The sequence below is a fragment of the Bos indicus x Bos taurus genome, chromosome 23 (assembly GCF_003369695.1).
Source record: "Bos indicus x Bos taurus breed Angus x Brahman F1 hybrid chromosome 23, Bos_hybrid_MaternalHap_v2.0, whole genome shotgun sequence".
Taxonomy (NCBI): Eukaryota; Metazoa; Chordata; class Mammalia; order Artiodactyla; family Bovidae; genus Bos; species Bos indicus x Bos taurus.
In genome coordinates, this window is record NC_040098.1 from 4,638,851 (window position 1) to 4,659,853 (window position 21,003).

At 43.3% G+C, this 21,003-nt stretch overlaps 1 protein-coding gene across 26 annotated transcripts in view; it reads left to right on the top strand.

The window, feature by feature from the left end:
- Positions 1–21,003, top strand: part of DST (dystonin) — a 520,430-nt gene that overhangs the window by 319,706 nt on the left and 179,721 nt on the right. For 23 of the 26 annotated variants that reach the window (XM_027524344.1, XM_027524350.1, XM_027524347.1 and 20 more), the window contains 19 exons: positions 1,351–1,470; positions 3,995–4,090; positions 4,532–4,659; positions 7,602–7,695; positions 8,154–8,308; positions 9,325–9,787; positions 9,875–10,003; positions 10,160–10,237; positions 10,311–10,472; positions 10,551–10,655; positions 13,236–13,331; positions 14,505–14,630; positions 15,208–15,360; positions 15,550–15,704; positions 16,027–16,153; positions 16,623–16,806; positions 17,702–17,859; positions 18,723–18,901; positions 20,597–20,735. In XM_027524344.1, coding sequence (XP_027380145.1) covers positions 1,351–1,470; positions 3,995–4,090; positions 4,532–4,659; positions 7,602–7,695; positions 8,154–8,308; positions 9,325–9,787; positions 9,875–10,003; positions 10,160–10,237; positions 10,311–10,472; positions 10,551–10,655; positions 13,236–13,331; positions 14,505–14,630; positions 15,208–15,360; positions 15,550–15,704; positions 16,027–16,153; positions 16,623–16,806; positions 17,702–17,859; positions 18,723–18,901; positions 20,597–20,735 — 2,847 coding nt within the window. Of the gene's footprint in view, positions 1–1,350; positions 1,471–3,994; positions 4,091–4,531; positions 4,660–7,011; positions 7,489–7,601; positions 7,696–8,153; positions 8,309–9,324; positions 9,788–9,874; positions 10,004–10,159; positions 10,238–10,310; positions 10,473–10,550; positions 10,656–13,235; positions 13,332–14,504; positions 14,631–15,207; positions 15,361–15,549; positions 15,705–16,026; positions 16,154–16,622; positions 16,807–17,701; positions 17,860–18,722; positions 18,902–20,596; positions 20,736–21,003 lie in introns of those variants that run through there. The other 3 variants (XM_027524368.1, XM_027524361.1, XM_027524367.1) reach the window with 3 other exon arrangements.

A 21,003-nucleotide genomic window follows, 5' to 3' on the forward strand; every position in this document is an offset into this window, starting at 1 on the left:
GGCTTGTTCCTCTTCCCTCCTGTGTGCTCTGTCTTGAAGGCTGGTCCCCAAGCAACTTGCTGCCGTGCTCACCCTCCGCTCTGGTGTCTGCTGTGACTCAGGCTAGAGCTGCCCAAGAAAGTGCCTGTGGCCGCTCCGGGCTCCTCCCCACAGCCTGCACGCAGCTCCTCACTCCCACCCCTTCACCGGGATGAGGATGTGAGCTTGCTTGTGGCCTTGCTGGCTCCCCTGATTTTCTTCTACCATCATCTCTGCACACTGTCGGCATATTAGCTTGGAAACCTCCCACGGCTTCATGTGGCTTGCAAGGCTCAATGCGGTCTAGATGTACTGACCTCCAATGGCTCTGCATGTGTCCGTTCTTCCCAGCATCAGTTCCCACGTGAGCTTTTGGTGGTGGCCAGGGCGTTCCTGTCTCAGAGTCCGTGCCTCCATCCCATGCGTCACCTGTCTGTCCCTCCCACCGCCCACTCCAGTTCCTGCTCACTGCACAGCCGCCCAGGGACGGCCTCTTCCCAAGAGGCCTTCAGGTGATGCTTTTGAGGCACATCTGTGCTCACCTCACTTTTTATCTTGATGCCTCGCATAAACTACCCACTTTTGTTATTTCAACACTTCTTCAGTACTGCTTTTCATTTTGCATAACTGTTTATATTATGACTCTCTCTTGCCTGCTCGTCTAGACAGAAAACTCTTTGATAAAAGGGATCATCTCTTAAAGTATATTTTTATTACAGCGCTTACCACAGTGCTTTGAACATCATAAGCACTTCCTCAAATGCTTAATTGAAGAAAACAGTTGACAGTCTTCCAGTCTCCTTCATTTAAAAACAAAAGTTTGCTTAAGGAATATTGAATGATTCCCCCCATGTACATTTCCTGTAGGTTTCATTCCTGTCAAGTTTCCTGTGTCTTATGTAGTTCTGTGAGTTTCAGATATCAGGTAGACTTAGGCTGGCAGAGAAGGTAGCTCACCTGGCTTTCGCAGGCCATTACTCCCTTTCTTGACTGCCCGGGAAACACTCCAAATTGATCATGGCGTTTTTTTCTGCTACATTTCAATGCAGCCTCAGAAGCCGCCTTAACAAGGTACCTCAGTCAGCCTGGATCCTTGGATCAGAGTTGGCGTTCCTTAGGGGAGTCTTAGTGGTCAACTGTTGATAGCATGTTTTTAGAGCTGTTTAAGTGGACAGAATTGAGACTGGGAGGAAATGAAGAAAACCTTGAACTGGTCCTCTCTGTCAGGCTTAAAGACCCGCAGATCCACATAACGACCTCTGGCCAGGCTATGTTAGACGTGAATGTTGCCATCTGCAGATACAGACCTTCTTTGCCATCTTCTCCTTGTAGGATGTCGAAGTCAAGTGGATTGAATACCAGAATATGGTCAACTACCTCGTCCAGTGGATCAGACACCACGTGGCCACTATGTCGGAGAGAACGTTTCCTAATAATCCTGTAGAACTCAAGGTCTGTGTCCCTACAGAAGTTAAGTAGGGTTAAGTTTATTCCTAAACCTTAAAAAAATGCTGAAATGGTTCTATCATTTCAGAAACTGAAGAAAAATTACCCTTGGCAAGGTACCAGTCAGCAGGCAAATTATTTATTTATCCATCTTCTATTATACAGAGGAAATGGAAGTCGACACCAATACTTAAAACATCAGAGCAACAACATCTTAAATTTATAGTCCCTTCACTTTGCCTTGTTGAGAGTTAGTATGGGAGGGTCTCTGGGAATGCCGTTGTGGTGTTATTTTTGGAACCTGGGAGACACCTGGAGCCAGCAGGTGGCCGGGGCAGGAGCTGTGTGGGAAGCTTGTGCAATGCAGGGGTGGCCGGGCGTGTGCCTGTGGTCACATCCCGTTAGAAACGGCCTCAGAGGCTTCTGTGGTACAAGACGTACATTCAGTATTTCACCACGAATTCGAAAGGACGTACCCGACTCCCGGGGTAAATGAGTTCCTGGTTTAGTAGAACAGGTGCTACTGCCTAAGAAACGGGGTCCGTCTCTTTGTCAGAGACGTCACAGAGGTATTGAAAGATGGTGTAGTTGTATAAACATTGAAAATAAGTTGACTCTTCTTGAACCTTGGGATTTGTCATAGCAGAGTAGTGTACTTTATTTCAAGCAATGGCTCATGTGAATATGAACAACAAGGTCTAATTCCTTGAACTGTAGACACTGTTTTCCTGATCGGAATTTCAGGAATGGTTCTAATCTAGGAGAGGCCCTGTTCACATGAGCAATTGCGTCCACGCATCTGTACACAATGTCTATGGAACAGCTTTTACTCACGCTGCCACGGGGAGTTTGTTCTTGGCACCAGGCTCCTTGGCGCGTGTCCATGTGATGCTCCTTTGGGTCTTTCTGAAGCGGTTTTGTGCGATGTCTCCCAGTGTGGATGGTAACCTCTCCCGGCAGGAAAGCGTTCCTCCCCCTTCCATGACCACATCTACTGTGAACAGCGTCAGCACAGGATGGCATTCTGTACTTATTCACTGATGGACATCCTAAAATGTTGCACTTTGGGTTTAGCCAACTTTTAGATTTCAAGTTCTACTTATTTTCAAATAGATTCATTGTCCAGACATTTGAGTAAATTCATGCTGGCTTCTGATTAGTGCAGATGCTTAAATTATTGAAGAAGTTTGACTACAGATTACTTGCTGGTGTCTGGGATAAGACAGGATATAGGAAAAAAATACATCATGGGGAAATACCAAATATTGGGTTCGCCAAGGAGTTTATTTGGGTTTTTCTCAAAGGAACTTTTTGGCCAACTGAATAATTTTCTTAATCAGCAAAACATTAAATGGAATCCTTCAGATAAATATGTCTCCTCGAACATTTTCATGGACTTGTTTTAAAGCAGCATGAATTAGGATGAAATAATCAGTGTATACTTACTAAATGTGGAGCTATTTTATCAACATAATTTTTAGAAGCTCCTTGTTAATAAACATAATATACATATATTTAAGAGATTCCCAAATTAATATCTATAAATTAGATAGTAATTTAATTATATGGCTCAGACTTTTATAATAGCAGGAACCAGTAGCATCTTTTCTTACTGTAAGATCTGCTTAATTAGGCCATGGGACATTGAACGCAAACTTTAGTCCTGTCTGATGAGAATTCTGTTTTTCAAGGATGGACCACGAAACATAGAAGCATGCTTCCCACCCCGTTTTATGAGAATCGCATCAGATGATTTTTCCAAAAAGTAAAAGCTAAAGTACAGCATTTGCAAAGTGTATCTTTTAAAGGATGTGTCTTCTTATTTGGATGATGAGATCCTTAGTAGAGTTGTGGTTCCCTGGTGGCTCAGCTGGTAAAGAATCCGCCTGCAGTGTGGAGACCCGGGTTCGATCCCTGGGTCAGGAAGATCCCCTGGAGAAGGGAAAGGCTACCCATTCCGGGATTCTGGCCTGGAGATTCTCATGGACACAGGAGCCCGACAGGCTACAGTCCCCGGGGTCGCAAAGAGTCAGACACGACTGAGCAACTAACAGACACTGTTGTGGTTTTCATTATCCAGATGCCTGGGCAGCATATGTTGAATCGGGCTCACAGCCCTAATTACATCCTCTTCAGATCCCTTAGATCCTGTTTACCAGCTGGCTCAGAACTGGCATCCTTGATTGTCTTATTTTATGAAGGAATACCTCCCCGGGTGGGAGAGTGGTAAAGAATCTGCCTGCCAATGCAGGAGATGCAAGAGATGCAAGCTTGATCTCTGGGTCAGGAAGATCCCCTGGAGTAGGAAATGGAAACCCACTCCAGTATTCTTGCCTGGAAAATTCCACAGACAGAGGTGCTTGGTGGGCTGCAGTCCATGGGGTCTCAAAGAGTCGGATGTAGCTGAGTATGCATGCCACGCCACCCAGGCAGGTGACAGAATAGAAAGCATTTGAAGTCGTGACGTTATGTGATAATGAAAACAGATTTTTGAAGTTCAGCTCTTCATTTATTTTCCCTTTCATTTTAGGCACTTTACAATCAGTATTTACAGTTTAAAGAAACAGAAATTCCACCAAAGGAGACAGAAAAATCAAAAATTAAACGCTTATATAAATTATTAGAGGTAAGAAAAAATTTCCTTTGAATTGGCAAATGTCTCCTTTTAAAAAATTTTATTGATGTAGTTGATTATAGTGTGTCAATTTCTGCTCCTCAGCATGGTAACTCAGTTATATACCTCAGTTATATATGTATTTACTGGGCTGTACCGTAGGACCTTGCTGTTTGTCCATTCTCTGTATAATGTTCTTTGTATCTGCTAATCCCAAACTCAGTCCTTCCCTTCCCCCCTCTCCAACCCCTCCCCCTTGTCAACCACAAGTTTGTTCTCTGTGTCGGGGATTCCGTTTCGTAGATTAGCTTTTTTGTGTCATCTTTTAGAGTCCATCTGTAAGTGATAGCATATGGTATCAAATGTAATCTTTATAAATAGTCTGTCTTGATTTAAGAAGCGTGATTTTTAATGTCTTTGCTTCACATCACCTTTTTGTGCTGTTTTCTCTAGATTTGGATAGAGTTTGGACGCATCAAACTCCTTCAAGGTTATCACCCAAACGACATAGAAAAGGAATGGGGAAAGCTCATCATCGCCATGCTGGAGAGGGAGAAGGCTCTTCGTCCCGAAGTTGAAAGGTTGGGGGCGTTCTCTGCCCGGGGTGTCCAGTGAGGGGGTCCGCTTGTGGTGCGCAAACAGCTTAAGCTTTGGAGACATGCCACCCTGGACCAACATTAGCCTTTTCCATTTGCTTGTTTGCGTGACCTTGGCTAAGTCTTTCTGATTCTCCCATTTTGTTATCTAGAAACTCTTCCAAGAGGTTTGAGGAAGGAATCAGGGAAGTAATGCTGGAGGGGGCCTGGGTTGGTGTGTGCAGTTGCATCTCATATGGCGGTTACAGACTTAGTCAGGAGGACCCGTGAGAATTTCTCCAGCTTTTAAGTCACCAGAAGCTCATCCATACATAACATAGGTTAACCGTGAGCTTACCTTGTTTCTTGGTATGTTTTGGGCTACGGCCCTCTCTGTGGGCAGTGAACCCTCTGTTTAAAGAAGGGCAGTGAGGCAGCGCCCGGAGGACTTGTGATCGCTGGTTCAGTCCCACCCTGTCTGTGGGCCCGAAACCATCCCTCAGCTTCCTCCTTTCTCTCCTGCCTCACCAGGCGCCCCGGAAGGTCGCCTAGGTCCTCAGGAGGGGTTTGTTGGATGGTCCTTCCGTTCCAGCCTGAGCTGTGCTGCGTGGGGCTCATGGTCCGAGTCCCCAAGGCTGGCCTTCTGGTCCTCGGCGAGCCACGCCGGCCGCCTCTCAGGAGCGCTGGCCTGCCCGTTTCCCAGCCTCCGCGTTTGTGAGATCTGGCACTGTCTTTTCCTGTGGCTGGGTTGTCTGGTTTGTCCTCTCCTTACTCCTGGTCTTCCTCTGATCTCAGCTCCCGTATGATTTCCTCCAGAAACTTTCTGAAGTCTCCCAGGCTGGTTCAGGTGTTTTGGGGTTGACCCTCCTGTTCCATGTGGTCCTCCTTCATAGACTCATCTCGGTTGTAATGTATACATTTCTCTGCGATTGCTTGAATGAGGACTGCCAGTTCCACAGAGTGAGCATGCAGACAGATTCCTGTGTTTGTGGTTCCTTGTACTGCCCACAACACCGGCTCTGCTACCCGGAGGCCCTCAATATACTGATGTTCTCTGCACCCACTCCTAACTTCCACGTGGAAGAAGTGTGAACTAATGCATTGAAGATCCGAGGGTGGGTCTGATTTGTCAGGCCTTTATGACATCATTGATGACACGCTTGTTAAAGCAGAGTATTATGTCTACATAACTGGATCCTTTTGAACCAGAACAAGTGCAAAATACCTAGGATGGACCTTGTAGGGAGGAGATAATTCTGGGTGGTTCAAATGAAATGCTCAGCTTCTAATCTGATGAAAGGATAGAAAAGGTGCCAGAGAAAGGGGGCAGAGTTGATTTTAGTTGTCAGAATAGCAGCTGGATTTTAATTTATGTAAATAAAAGAATGCTGTGGTTAAGAGTTCAAGGTCTAGGAGCCAGTCAATCCTGGATGAATTATTAGCTCAGTGTTCATGCCATGTAATCTTAGATTGACTATCCTCTCTAAACTTCAGTTTCCTCATTTGTAAATAGGATGTAATAGTAGGAACCACATTTGGTGGTTCTGAGTATGTCTATAAAGTGATTAGTTAATTTCCTGGCACCTAACAATTGCTTCAGAAATGTTAGGTGCTGGCTACTATTATTATTTTGTGCTTTTCTGTTTACTAACTATATTTGACATGACACTCTCAAATTCCCTCCTAAAAAGGACAGTGTCTGCCTCTAGTTGGGGAAGCAGCAATTTGGCTTTGCAGTGTTGGGGATAGGAAAATATTTAGCATGGCTGATTCAATGCCTTCATTTTTCTTGAAGCAACAAGTTTTTTGGCATTAACTCTGTATTGCAAAATAATAGCTCTGTGGCATGGGAGTATGTAAAAGGCAAATGAGAAAGAGCCAATGATCTTAGGCCAGGTAATAACCTGTAGAAAGGAAAAACAAGCACAGACAAATTAAATCTCCAAGCATCACACTGATACTCTTCTTAGCACTTTGGCTTTTAAAAATAAAAAGTAACTTTAGTGAGAGTAGACATAACATTCCTGGGAGTGGTTCCTGTGGTGGGGAAAAGGTAACTGGACAATTTTCCAGTTAATGTAACCTAATCGACAAATGCTGTGCTGGTTAAAAAGGAAAGATGCTTTGCTTCTTGTCAAATTCCTTTGTTTGTAGGTGTTTGTACGTACCAGTTTTCTAACCCTGTGTTGTTCAGTACAGAGCTGGTTTTTCCAAAATGCTAGGATGAGGCTCTGATTGGCTGTTTGTGTTCTTTTAGCTGATGATTGGTATTGCCAGAGTGACCTGATTGTTCTTTGGCTTCTGTGAAGCATCAGAGTTGTTTTTGAGTTGGTGGCAAGTGAATGATTCTTGGTGAAAATATTTGGCAAGTCTTGTCCAGTGACGCCCCATCAGCCTGCCTTGTCTGTACATGTAGGGCTTTAGTGTAGGCTACAAAAGGCAGACCGTAGCTAGCAAACCCATGGCTCTAGGCGGGATTCTTTTGAATAGTTATCAGCGTATTATTTGCTGCGTGTTGAATATGCATGTTGGGGCATATTTAAGGAGCCATTAAAAGCTGTAACAGCCAGTCGCCTCTTTTCACCATTAGAAGTAGCACTTTCTGCAGACTGTGTACTTTCTAGTCTACTTTTAATGGTGGAAGAAAAAACATCATTGCGAGATAAAAATGCACAGCAGTAGTTACAGTTACCGGAGCAGTGATTCTGTGTTTAGTAACACGACTAGCACTCGGACTAGTCTTGACTCAAATGAGAATTTCCTCTCGGTTCATTGTGGTCCAACCCTGATCAACTCCTGTATTAGCTTTGGCAATGAATCCTTTGATGGACACAGGTATGGAGTCCTTGATGTGGGGTTGTGGTTTTTCTTTTGGTGGGCCTCGTTTTTCAGGGGTGGCTAGCTCTCTGACTTCAGAAGGAAAGAGTTTATTTTGTTTCTTCTTTTAGGTTGGAGATGTTGCAGCAGATTGCTAACCGAGTTCAGAGGGGCAGTGTCATCTGTGAAGACAAACTGTTGCTTGCCCGAAATGCTCTCCAGTCTGTAAGTTCATTTCAGGAGCTGCTGGAATTGCTGTAGAGGGGTCGGTACATTCAGATGAAATAAAATCTTCTACGCTTCCCAGGTGGCTCAGACGGTAAAGAATCTGCCTGCAGTGTAGGAGACATGAGTTCAATCACTGGGTTGGGGAGATCTCCTGGAGAAGGGAATGGCACCCCGCTCCAGTATTCTTGCCTGGAGAATTCCTTGGATAGAGGAGCCTGATGGGCTACAGTCCATGGGGTGCCAAAGAGTCAGACATGACTGAGCGACTAACGCTTTCACTTTCATGGCGTGCGGGGTCTAGTTCCCTGACCGCAGATCCAACCCATGCCCCCTACAGTGGACACGCCGAGTCCTAACTCCTGGCCCACCACCAGGGAAGTCCCTGAGGCTAGATTTGCAATTTGTTTAATTAGTTAATTAATGTAGAATTAATACTGAATTGTTTTAAAATATAGGATTCTAAAAGATTGGAATCCGGGCTGCAGTTTCAGAATGAAGCAGAGATTGCCGGATATATCCTTGAATGTGAGAACCTTTTACGCCAGCATGTCATTGATGTACAGATTCTTATTGATGGAAAGTACTACCAGGCAGACCAGTTGGTGCAGAGGTAAGAGAGCTTCCTAGTCAGCCTTGTCCTCCTCGCTGACTGTTCCGTGGCCCCTCATTAAGGACGTAGAGGGTGGCGATTTTATGAAGTGTTCCCTAAGCTCTTTTTTGTTGACAATGTGTGTCACATTAATTGTGTCATATTTCGGTGTGTTTAGTAGGTTTTGTTCTTCAAAGATAAATAAGAGAAAAAAATTTTAGATACATGTAGTATTTAATACTGTAGTAACTAACCTGCAGTTGAAATATTCATGTGTGATATTTGAAAAAGGGACAATAATGAGAAAATAATCTTTTAAGTCAACTTATCAGTTTTGTGTTTATCTTATGAAAATGCTCATAACAAAATATTGGGAAAATATGTATATAAAAATCTGTGTCTCTGAGAAGTGGATTTGGGGATAGGAATGGAACATTTCTGGTTGTATATAATATATATTATGTAAATATCTAAATATATGATATATATGTATAAGGCAAAAACTATGAATGATGCTTCAAATGAGTAATTCTGCTTTTAGGCATCTATAATAATTCTAAATATAGAACTTATCTAAATAAATATAGGAAAAAAAGTGTCCGTGTCAAAAATTTGGAATCCTGTGTGTCAAATAATAGGAGAATGAGCATATACTATGATAGTGTTGTAATTGAGTTCATTATAAATTACAGTTGTAAAGATCATATGATAATATAGAATACTTATAGTACAACATTGAGTGAAAAAATCGTGATGTAAATTTTTATCAGTGTGACTATAATGACATTTTAAAATAGACTTTATTTATTTGAGCAACTTAGGTTTATAAAAAATTGCGTGGACAGTCTAGAGTTCCCATAACACCCCTTCAAAGCCTCTTCCCCTGTTATTAACATCTTGCACTAGTGTGATGCCTTTGTTATGGCTGATGAGCCAATATTGATCATTTTGGTAACTAGAGTCCCTAGTTTTAGGGGTCAGCCTTTGTGAACAATACCTCTCACATTATAGCTTACGCATTTTGATTTTCTTTTCAGGGTTGCAAAACTGCGCGATGACATCATGGCCTTGCGGAACGAATGTTCCTCAGTGTACAGCAAAGGCCGCGTGCTGACGACGGAGCAGACGAAGCTCATGATATCAGGAATCTCTCAGAGTTTAAACGCAGGATTTGCACAGACCTTAAACCCCAGCATGAACTCAGGGCTGACGCAGGGTCTCACACCTTCCCTGACCCCGTCTAGCGTGACCTCGGGCCTGTCGTCAGGGCTGACTTCCCGCCTGACCCCGTCTGTCACTCCTGCCTATACGCCTGGCTTCCCATCAGGGTTAGTTCCAAGTTTCGGCTCAGGAGGGGAGACAAGCTCCCTGCAGACTCTGAAGCTGATGCAGATCCGAAAGCCCCTTCTCAAGTCATCTCTGCTGGACCAGAATTTAACAGAAGAGGAAATCAACATGAAATTTGTTCAGGACCTTTTGAATTGGGTGGATGAGATGCAGGTAAAAATATTTACTCTTACCTAAGTTTCAGGCCTTATTGCTACCAGTTTTTTTTTTTTTTTAAACCTCATATCTTCCTATTTAAAGGTGCAGCTGGACCGCACTGAATGGGGATCAGATTTGCCAAGTGTTGAAAGCCACTTAGAAAATCATAAAAATGTCCACCGAGCTATTGAAGAATTTGAATCTAGCCTTAAAGAAGCTAAGATCAGTGAGGTATGTGAATTTAAAGTCTGTATGTATATATTTCATCCCAGCTTCTGCTGTGCTCTTTCTGTTAAGACCCTGTTGTCACAGGATAAAAGATAGATTGCCAGTGAATCAGAATTTCTTAAGATTCCTAACCTGCTGTCTTTTTATCCCATGTTATAGATCCAGATGACGGCACCTCTTAAACTAACTTACGCAGAAAAGTTACACAGATTAGAGAATCAGTATGCAAAACTCTTGGTAAGTTTTTTTTAACTTTCCCTTCCCTTTATATGGCAAAGACATGATTCTTACCATGATTCTCCTTATAAAGAATACATCCAGGAATCAGGAGCGGCACCTTGACACACTCCACAATTTTGTAACTCGTGCAACGAATGAACTTATTTGGTTGAATGAAAAAGAAGAGGAGGAAGTTGCTTACGACTGGAGTGAAAGAAACACCAACATAGCCCGGAAGAGAGATTACCACGCTGTGAGTGCAGCTTCTGTGGCTGAATGTTACCAGTGCCTCTCAGGTTTTATCATTTCCTAACGTATTTATTTCAATTAGGAATTGATGAGAGAACTTGATCAAAAGGAAGAAACTATTAAGTCAGTTCAAGAGATAGCGGAGCAGCTGCTTCTGGAAAATCACCCAGCCCGGTTAACCATTGAGGTGAGTCAGAAAGTGTAATATGGATATTCGAATGTTACCTTTCAGATTCTTTTATTGTTTGTGGATAAATAGAAAAATGCAAACTATCAAACTTTTACTACAACCTGGCTCAAAAATAACACTTCTGACAAATCATAGTGATGTGCCTTCTGCTCTGCGTGAAGCGTGCCACCCATTGGTGTCAACCCCTGTGGCCATAGAGATGCAGGACAGTAACTCTGAAGGACCTTGTCTTGTCAGGCTTTGACGTTAGTTTCTTCCCGACCACGTGATGTTGCATGCGGTTGTAACCTTGCTGGGTCCCGTTCACTTACCTAAAATGGGGGAAGTTGCTCCTAACTGTAGAGTTGTGTGAGGAGGACAAAAGTGTACTGTTAGCTTAGTTCAGTTCTTGATACATAGTAGGTTCTCAAGAAGTCCTAGTTATTATTATTATTTCATTTACTAATCCTGTCCATGATCTGGCTCTGACAGGAACGTCCTCAGGGTGTAACACACATTTCAGACCCAGAAGGGGAGGGCTGACCTGGAGTTTATCAGGCTGCCCGTGAGGTGCAGGTGGGGTGGGGGGTGTTTAGTTTTTAGGCCTGGGATCTGCTAGAGTTAGTGACTTTCTAAATGTGCTGGAGGTTATGGAAGAGAGGAGAAGTATCAAATGTGGACAGTTGTATATTTCCAGAGGAAGAAAAATGAAACTGTGCTTACAATGGGATGTGTGGTTGAGGAAAGGGATCTGAGAATCTTTGTTCCCTAAAATAAGTTGTCATGACACAAAAGATTCATGAAATTCTAGACCTCATCTGGAGGTCTGGGGAATGTTACAGTTGCCCTTCTTTCATGTAAAAATGTGGTTTTCATCCCCAGGCAATGCTACATAGAAATGTTAAGGACCTAGAAGAGTGGGGCGGGGGGTGGGGGGGTTGGAGGGGAGCACTAGGGAAAGGAGATTAGAATCATGATGGGTCTGGATATACTTTTATACTATGGTCAACTGAAGGTGGGGTATTCCTTAAAATAGAGAAGTGACGGCTGCTAGAAGTGCGATTATAGGTTGAGACTTTTGATGGGCGTGGATGAAGTGGATGTGAACCTGATTACCTTTAGGTAGAGCTGTTAGTCTAATTAACTAAGGATGTGGAAGGATAAAATTAAGCCTTAGTCATCTTTATGGTTCTTCAGGCCCATCTAATGTATTGTAGGCGATGGATAGTAGTTAATTATCAACACTATTTTGTATTTTATGAGGAAAAGAAGCTAATAATTTAACAATGCACAATGTGTATTTTATAGCCAATTTACTCTAAGTAGCTTAATTGGAGGGAGCACGTAACGTGATCAGGAAGTGTTGCCAGATTTCCACGGTTGCCTTGTACGTTCCATCCAGAAAGCTGCCTGGACCGAGCTCAGCGGCCTGTTTCTCCAGGAGGGACCGTCTTATGTAAGACAGTCGTTAGAGCAGCTAGGCCGCCCTCTTCTGGAAGCCAGGGAACTGCACCTTAAATAGGAAAGGGTGTTTCCTGTTTCCGTGTAAGTAGGTGCCTTTCCTACAGTATTTTTGCTCTCATGAAAGAGGCACCTTGTACTGAATAAAGATTCAAGTAAAAAACATTTGAAATAAAACTTCCTAGTATTATCTCTGATATTATCCCATAATTATACTGATAAAGAATTACATAAGCTTCTCCACCCTTCCCAAACAGTCCCGATAAAACAGATCAGCCCCACTCCTGCCAAGAGCTTCAAGACTAGTTTTGGAAGCAAAAACAGGACAAAAACTACACACCATGTACTTTGATGTCAGAAGGGGGATTTTATTATCCAATAATACAAAAATTCAGAAAACAGACAGAGGAAAATTGAGTGAAGGGGGTGTATCTGAGGATTCCACACAGGAGAGTGTTGGATAGCTTGCATCCATCTCAAGTGTTAAAGAAGTCTGCCTGGAAAAACAGCCCCAGAGTTAGCACTTTTCATATATGTGACAAGAAAAACGAGTCAAGAAACTGAAAATTTGAAAGAAATTGGACTGATTGAAAAATGTATGCGAGACAGGAAAAGAGACACAGATGTATAGAACAGTCTTTTGGACTCTGTGGGAGAGGGCGAGGGTGGGAGAATGGCATTGAAACATGTAAATTATCATATGTGAAACAAATCGCCAGTCCAGGTTGGATGCATGAGACAGGGTACTCAGGGCTGGTGCACTGGGATGACCCAGGTGGATGGGATGGGGAGGGAGGTGGGAGGATGGTTCAGGATGGGGAACACATGTATCCCCATGATGGATTCATGTCAATGTATGGCAAAACCAATACAATTTTGTAAAGTAATTAGTCTCCAATTAAAATAAATACATTTATATTAAAAAAATTTTTTAAAAGAAAAATGTATGTTTAAAGTTTTAGGACTGGCTTTGTGCAAGTGGGGATGTTTAGCTTAGCGGGACAGTTCACGTCCCTGCTTCTCAAGTCTCTGTTAAAGGCATCTCATCACCTGTGTAGACCGCCGTCTTTTAACCCTGAGAAGCCTGGGTGTGTCTTGCTGTGCAGACGGCAGTGGTGACTGTGTTTTCCCTGGCAGGCTTACCGCGCGGCAATGCAGACGCAGTGGAGCTGGATCCTGCAGCTCTGCCAGTGTGTGGAACAGCATGTGAAGGAGAACAGCGCTTATTTCGAGGTATGGAACGGTCACCGTGTCGGCGGGTGGTACTGCAATTTCAGCTGAGTTACAGGAACCATTTCCATGGTGTAATGTTGGGATGCGTGTATGTCTGACTGCAGCGGAAAGAAACCAAAATGTCTTCATTTTAGGATAGAAGGGTTATATGTCCTTTAGGATAAATGGAAGCATTTTAGTAAAGAAGAAATACTTTAAAAACCACTTAAAATGTCAGAAAATCTTAACTTTGTCCATGCTTGTCTTTTTGAGGAACAATTTTACTAGGGGGAGCTTTTTTCCTATTCTTCAGAAGTTTTAAAATATTCTTGCAATTTCATTCCCGCTTAACAACTGTTTGGGCTTCCCTGGTAGCTCAGCTGGTAGAGTCCGCCTGCAATGCAGGAGACTCTGGTTTGATTCCTGGATCAGGACGATCCACTGGAGAAGGGACAGGCTACCCACTCCAGTTTTCTTGGGCTTCCCTGGCTCAGCTGGTATAGAATCTGCCTACAATGCGGGAGACCTAGGTTCAATCCTTGTGTGGGGCAGATCCCTTGGAGAAGGGAAAGGCTACCCACTTCAGTATCCTAGCCTGGAGAATTCCATGGAGAGAAGAGCCTGCCAGGCTATAGAACATGGGGTCGCAAGGAGTCAGACATGACTGACTTTCACTTTCGTTTAACAACTGTTTAAGTGTTTATAGATGTTCTAAAGTGAAATAGATGTTCAGTCAAAGTAATATAGGGCCACGACCACAATATAGACATACACTTTGTTATATAGCTGTATTATTTTTCATATTCTTTGCCATTGTGGTTTATCACAGGATACTGAATACAGTTCCCTCTGCTATACCAGTAGGACCTTGGTGTTTATCCCCCCTGTGTTTGATAGTTTGCATCCGCTAACCCCAGAGTCCTAGTCCTTCCTTCTCCCACCTCTCCTCCCCCTGGGCATCCACAGGTTTGTTCTCTGGAGACATAAACTCTGGACACTTAGCATTCGCTCATCATCATCCAAGTTCAGGAGTTGGTGTTTGGTTAAGGGAAGGGCTCTGGAGAAGAAGTCTTGCGGCTCCTTCTGTGCCCACGTAGGAGGGGTACACACAGGACTCTGGTACTCAAACCTGACACCTGGGGGCTTTGCTGGCGTTTCGTACACTTTTAACTGCCAGTTTTCATCTTTTGCTAGTTTTTCAATGATGCCAAAGAAGCCACAGATTACTTGAGGAATCTAAAAGATGCCATCCAGCGGAAGTACAGCTGTGACAGGTCCAGCAGCATCCACAAACTGGAGGACCTCGTTCAGGAGTCCATGGTATGAGCAGGAAGACCCCCTGCTTCGTCAGCGACGCGTAGTGGGGCTGGATGCGTGCCTGGTTGCGTTTCTGTGCATGGAGCTTCGCATTTTATTGGTACTCTTGGTGTTTCCGCCTCACTCAACCACTTAAACGTTGAGTTTTAGCATTTTTTTCTTTTTGGCACACAGCAAGAGTGTTGTTTGATGTGATTGCCTTAGTATTTTAAAATGCTCTCACTGTGCTTTGTGTGTGAGTATGTGTGTTTAGTCATTTATTCCATAAAGACTTGTCAGTATTTCTAGACCCTAGACACTATTTTTAGTGCTGGGACTGAACACAGCAGACAAGAACCCTGCCAGGGGGGGATGCAATAAACATGATAAATTAGTACAGCACAATACATGTAGTCTGTTAGGTACTGGTAAATGTGAAGGAGGAAAGAAAGCAACCAGACAACACAGGGGGAGAGTGGGCGGCGAGGGGCTGACGGTTCAGACGGAAGACTCTGCTGGGGAAGCTGCATTTGTGCACAGCCCTAAAAGAACAGAGAGTACACACTGTTTGCTTCTAAAAGCCTTCTGATTTATTCCTCAGGAAGAGAAAGAAGAGCTTCTGCAGTATAAAAGTACAGTGGCGAGCCTGATGGGGAGAGCAAAAACAATCGTTCAGTTGAAGCCCAGAAATGCTGACTGTCCACTCAAAACTTCTCTTCCGATCAAAGCCATCTGTGACTACAGACAAATTGAGGTACTTTAACTCCTAGAAACAGACCTGTTTCTGGCATTATTCATATATCTAAAAAACAAGGTCATATTGCTCACTAGTGGTAAAGTTTCCCACTTTAAAAAGACAAAAAAAATACCCAAGATTGGGTGTGGAAAGAGACAAATACCGCAGTGACCACATCTGGTTGTTCTGTTCTTCTTTTAAAACCAGATAACCATTTTCAAAGACGATGAATGCGTTTTGGCAAACAACTCTCATCGCGCTAAGTGGAAGGTCATCAGCCCCACTGGGAATGAGGCCATGGTCCCTTCTGTGTGCTTCACCGTCCCTCCTCCAAACAAAGAGGCGGTTGACCTTGCAAACAGGTTTGTGTGCTTTAGTTCCAGATGTAGGGCTGGCTTTGGGGGTTTCTGAAGGTAAAAGAAACAATCAATGCTTTGGCAAGGCTAATAGAATATGAGTTTGAGCAAACTCCCAGAGATAGTGAAGGACAGGAAAGCCTGGCATGCTGCAGTCCATGAGGTTGCAAAGAGTCAGATAAGACTTAGCAACTGAACAGTAACAGCACTGGATCAGAAGGACCTCGAGCTAGTAAACTTGAGATATGTCTCAAACACAGAAAGAAACCGTCACACATGTTGGTGGGGAATGGAAGGGCTGAATCTGAGTTTCTTCCTTGTGTTTCAGAATTGAGCAGCAATATCAGAATGTCCTGACCCTTTGGCACGAGTCTCACATAAACATGAAGAGTGTGGTCTCCTGGCACCATCTCATCAATGAAATTGACAGAATCCGAGCGAGCAATGTGGCTTCAGTAAGTGCAGATCTGCACGTCCACCCAACCTGTCCCAAGATGCAGGCTCTTGTCATGAAGAGTGGCCTTTGTGTTATCCCTTGAGTCAGATGAGGTCCAGCAAATCCATGATAAAATTCATTTACTCACTGAATATCTGTTACATGCCTGTTTTATATGAGGTACTTTCTAAGAATTGGGGGATCTGAAAATCCCATACTTCATTCAGTGTTTCTGTTTTCATTGGGAGGCATAGTATATAGTGTTTGGGCATACAGACATGGGTATAGTTTCATTCATCTATGAAATTCTGTAGTCTTGTTTTCCCTTGTCTTTTAAAACCTAAAGTTGTGAATGAAGAAAAAATTAATTTCCAATGATTTTCTATTATGATTATTTAATATAAACTCATGTCCCATAAGAACCACTTGAGATCAGTCCTATTGAAATTTCACCCTTAATACTATAATGGATCATTGGTCTTCTTTAGATAAAGACCATGTTGCCTGGTGAACATCAGCAAGTTCTGAGTAATCTGCAGTCCCGTTTTGAAGATTTTCTTGAAGATAGCCAGGAATCCCAAATATTTTCAGGCTCAGATATAACACAACTGGAAAAGGAGGTTAATGTGTGCAAGCAGTATTATCAAGAACTCCTTAAATCTGCAGAAAGAGGTAAAGCGTGGGAGCCCTTGCCTTTTCTCCTCATGGGTGTTTAGTCCAGGCTGTTTTCTATTATCACTGGGACTCTCAGTCTTAGGTATATTATGTCACTCAACCTGTGATAGGTAGAGACAGTTACTAAAGCATCAGATGGATGTTCGAGGTAGGAAGATTCAAGAAGGAATTCATTTTTTCCCAAATAATTAAGTAGTAAAAAGCTGCCAACCAAGTTGTATGACAGTGAATTCTTAATGCATCTACTTTTAACCATTTTCTCTAGTTTGCAGTGTAATGTTCAGAATGATATTTTAGTTTCAGACAAGTTTCAATTACTTTTTCATATGTCAAACTTGGATTTTTTTAAAGAATATTTTTTTTAAGAGAAGTTTTAGATTCACAGCAAAATTGAAAGCAAAGGGGAGAGGTTTCCTGTAACCAAACCTGGATTTTATATAGGGGTTGAAGGAAAAGATTTTGTCCTGTTAATGTTTGTTAAATATAAATTTTATTCCAAATTCTTGACGTCCATAAAACTTAGAGACCAAAAACACTTTAGTAGTAATACTCTAATTTTTTTAAAACATTATTCTTATAACTAATCTGCTACTAATATATTTCACATTTTTGTGAAAACAAAACAAACCAATGTATTACTTTCCTCAGACATCTTAAGTCAGATGTTGGTACTTTAAGTGGCATTAGGGAAGTTGTATTTAAGTCTTTGTAAATTGTAAGGTCCACAGTTTCAAGGTTTATATCCTTGGTGTGGGTTTGTGGTGATAACTGGTAACATTAGTCTGACTAGCTATGTCTCAGTAATGGTAAAATTGCCTTATTAATTCATGAGCAAGAACGTCCAAACGACAGAAAATGAGGAATTTTCTAAACATCATGTTTACTCTCACAGAGGAGCAAGAGGAATCGGCTTACAACCTCTACATCTCTGAAGTTCGAAACCTCAGGCTTCGGCTAGAGAGCTGTGAGGACCGTCTCATCAGACAGATCCGCACCCCGCTGGAGAGAGACGACCTGCATGAGAGCGTGTTCAGGATCTCGGAGCAGGAGGTGAGGCTGCGAGTGCGTGGGCCGAGGTCAGCGCAGATGGGGTCTCGCGACCTTCGCCGCTGACCCTGCGACCCCTCACGCGCGCTGTGCCGGGGCCACCTTGTGCGCTCTGACTGTGCTCACGGCTGACGGCAGACGAGGCTCCGGGTTCAGCTCTGCCTCGCACTGGGTGAACGCGGAGCACTGCGTCCTCGCCGTTTACGTGGAGGCTGCAGGGCCTCTCCGTCGGGCACGTGCTGACGCACAGGCCCTAAACTAGGTGTTTGGGCCCGAGCGCTGTGCGGTGAGGGAATGACTGGTGGTAAAAGTAGACTGCCTCGGCTTCGTTTCTTTGGTAAAGAAAAAATAAAAATACGTAAATGTTTTGCAGCTAGAGACGATCATACTAGGTGAAGTAAGTCAGAAGGAGAAAGAAAGACACCATATGATATTGCTTATGTGTGGGATCCAAAATAGGACTCAGATGAACTTATCTATGAAATAGATACAGACTCAGACACAGAGAATGGACTTGGGGTTGCCCGGCGGGGGATGGAGTGGGAGTGCTGGATTAGCAAATGCAAGCTGTAGGATGAATACACTGGATAAACAGCAGGGGCCTGCTGTACAGCACAGGGAACTGCCTCCCACATCCTGTGATAAACCGTAATGGAAAAGAATAGGAAAAAAGGATGTATATATGTGTGTGACTGAATCACTTTGATGTACAGCGTAAATGAGCATGACATTGTAAATCAACTGTGGTGCAGTTTAAAAAAAGAATATGTATTTACCTCAAGAGTAATAATGGGAAATGTGTGTTTTTAAAGTGTTTGAAGAAAGAGGCCCTGTCTAATCCTTATGGTTTGTTCTTTGTCGTGTAGAAACTAAAGAAAGAACTGGAGCGACTTAAAGATGATTTGGCCACGATCACAAGTAAATGTGAAGACTTTTTCAGTCAGGCGCCTGCCTCTGCCTCCACGCCCGCCTTGCGGTCTGAGCTCAGCGTGGTTGTCCAGAGCATGAACCATGTCTATTCCATGTCGTCCACCTACATAGAGAAGTATGGAACCACTGCCTTGATAGAAATCATCTAAGCTGACTTCATATAGCTGCCATTTATATACAGATGCTGTTTAGGCTAAAAATGTTAATTTTTAAGAATATAAAAAATTATTTTCTTTTCTTCAATTATTTTTATTTTTAGCTGTGTCAGTTGGTGCTAGTGGTAAAGAACCCGCCTGCCAATGCAGGAGACATAAGAGATGTGGGTTTGATTCCTGGGTTGGGAAGATCCCCTGGAGGAGGGCATGGCAACCCACTCCAGTGTTCTTGCCTGGAGAATCCTATGGACAAAGGAGCCTGATGGACTATGGTCCATCAGGTCGTAAAGAGTCAGACACGACTGAAGCGACTTTGCGTGCACGCGTGGATTTGCTTTCTGCACATGGGCTTTCTCTAGTTCAGCCAGTGGAGGCTACTCTTTGTTGTGGTGTGTGGGTTTCTCACTGTGGTGGCTTCTCTTGCTGTGGAGCACAGATTCCAGGCGCGTGGCCATCGCTAGTTGTGGCTCAGGAGCTTAGTGGCTCCACATTTTCCTGGACCAGGGATCAAGCCCATATCCCCTGCAATGGCAGGTGGGTTCTTACCCCCTGTACCACCAGCAAAATCCCTCAAATTTTTTTTCTTAGTAACAAATATGCTAAATATTTCTGTGGATTTATGATGCTGCTTCATGCTGAAAGGGAATGAGCATCAGAGACAAAAGCATTAATGATCTTCCCACATGTTCCCTGTAGTTTTGGTAGCTCAGCTGTTACGGTCTGTTGAACTTACCTTCCAGTCTTGGTCTAAAGTAGCTTTGAAAGAAGCCCCTCTTCTGTTGGAATCTTCTGCTGAAGACAACTTGGGGGCATGGTGTGGATTCTATTAGATTGTTGCTGCTACTGCTGCTAAGTCGCTTCAGTCGTGTCTGACTCTGTGCAACCCCATTGACGGCAGCCCACCAGGCTCTCCGTCCCTGGGATTCTCCAGGCAAGATCACTGGAGTGGGTTGCCATTTCCTTCTCCAATGCATGAAAGTGAAAAGTGAAAGTGAAGTCGCTCAGTCGTGTCCGACTCTTAGCGACCCCATGGACTGCAGCCTACCAGGCTCCTCCATCCATGGGATTTTCCAGGCAAGAGTACTGGAGTGGGGTGCCATTGCCTTCTCTGATTAGATAGTTAGTGGGATGTTAATCTTTTAAAAAAATTTTTATTGAAATATAGTTGATTTACAAGGCTGTGTTAATTTCTGCTATACAGCAAAGTGACTGTTATACATAGATATATTGTCTGTATCCCTTTCCATTATAGTTCATTACAGGGTGTTGAATACAGTTCCCTGTGCTGTACAATAGGACCTTGTGTCCATCCATCCTGTAGCCATAGCTTGCATCCGCTGACCCCAGACCCCCACCGCACCTTCTCCCGGCGCCCCCTCCGCCTCCACAGGGCTGTTCTCTGTGCCTGTGAGTCAGCTTCCGTTTCACAGATGAGTTCCTTGCTGTTGTATTTTAGGTTTCACATATAGGTGATACCATGTGGCATTTGTCTGTCTCTTCCTGACTGACTGAGCGGGATGTGAACCTTGTAGTAAAAACTGTCTTTGTGCCGCATGAGGAACACACTGCATCACCCAGCCTCATGGTCCGTCAAGGCTGTACTGCGGGGAAATAAACACTTAACAGAAGGGGTGTTGTTTAATTATCTTTTTCAGGTTGAAAACGGTCAACTTGGTGTTAAAAAACACTCAAGCTGCAGAAGCCCTTGTCAAACTCTATGAAACTAAATTGTGTGAAGAGGAAGCAGTTATAGCTGACAAGAATAACATTGAGAATCTGATAAGTACTTTAAAGGTATGCGTCTCACTGCTGGCTGTTTTTAAGACTGTGCTCTAACAGTATTTCTCTAGAACTTGGCTCAGGTCTTCAGACATCAAGCATTAAATATATGAACTTGAATACTTCTCTATTCATTCCATATCTTTTCTCTGTAATACTATGACTTAATAAGTATGTTGATTCATTTTTAGTTTGAGATGAGTTCTTTTCATTTGAAGTTTTTATCTTTTTGACAGTAGATTTTTATACTCTGTTCATGTTGGCAGCAAGAGGAGTTGAAACT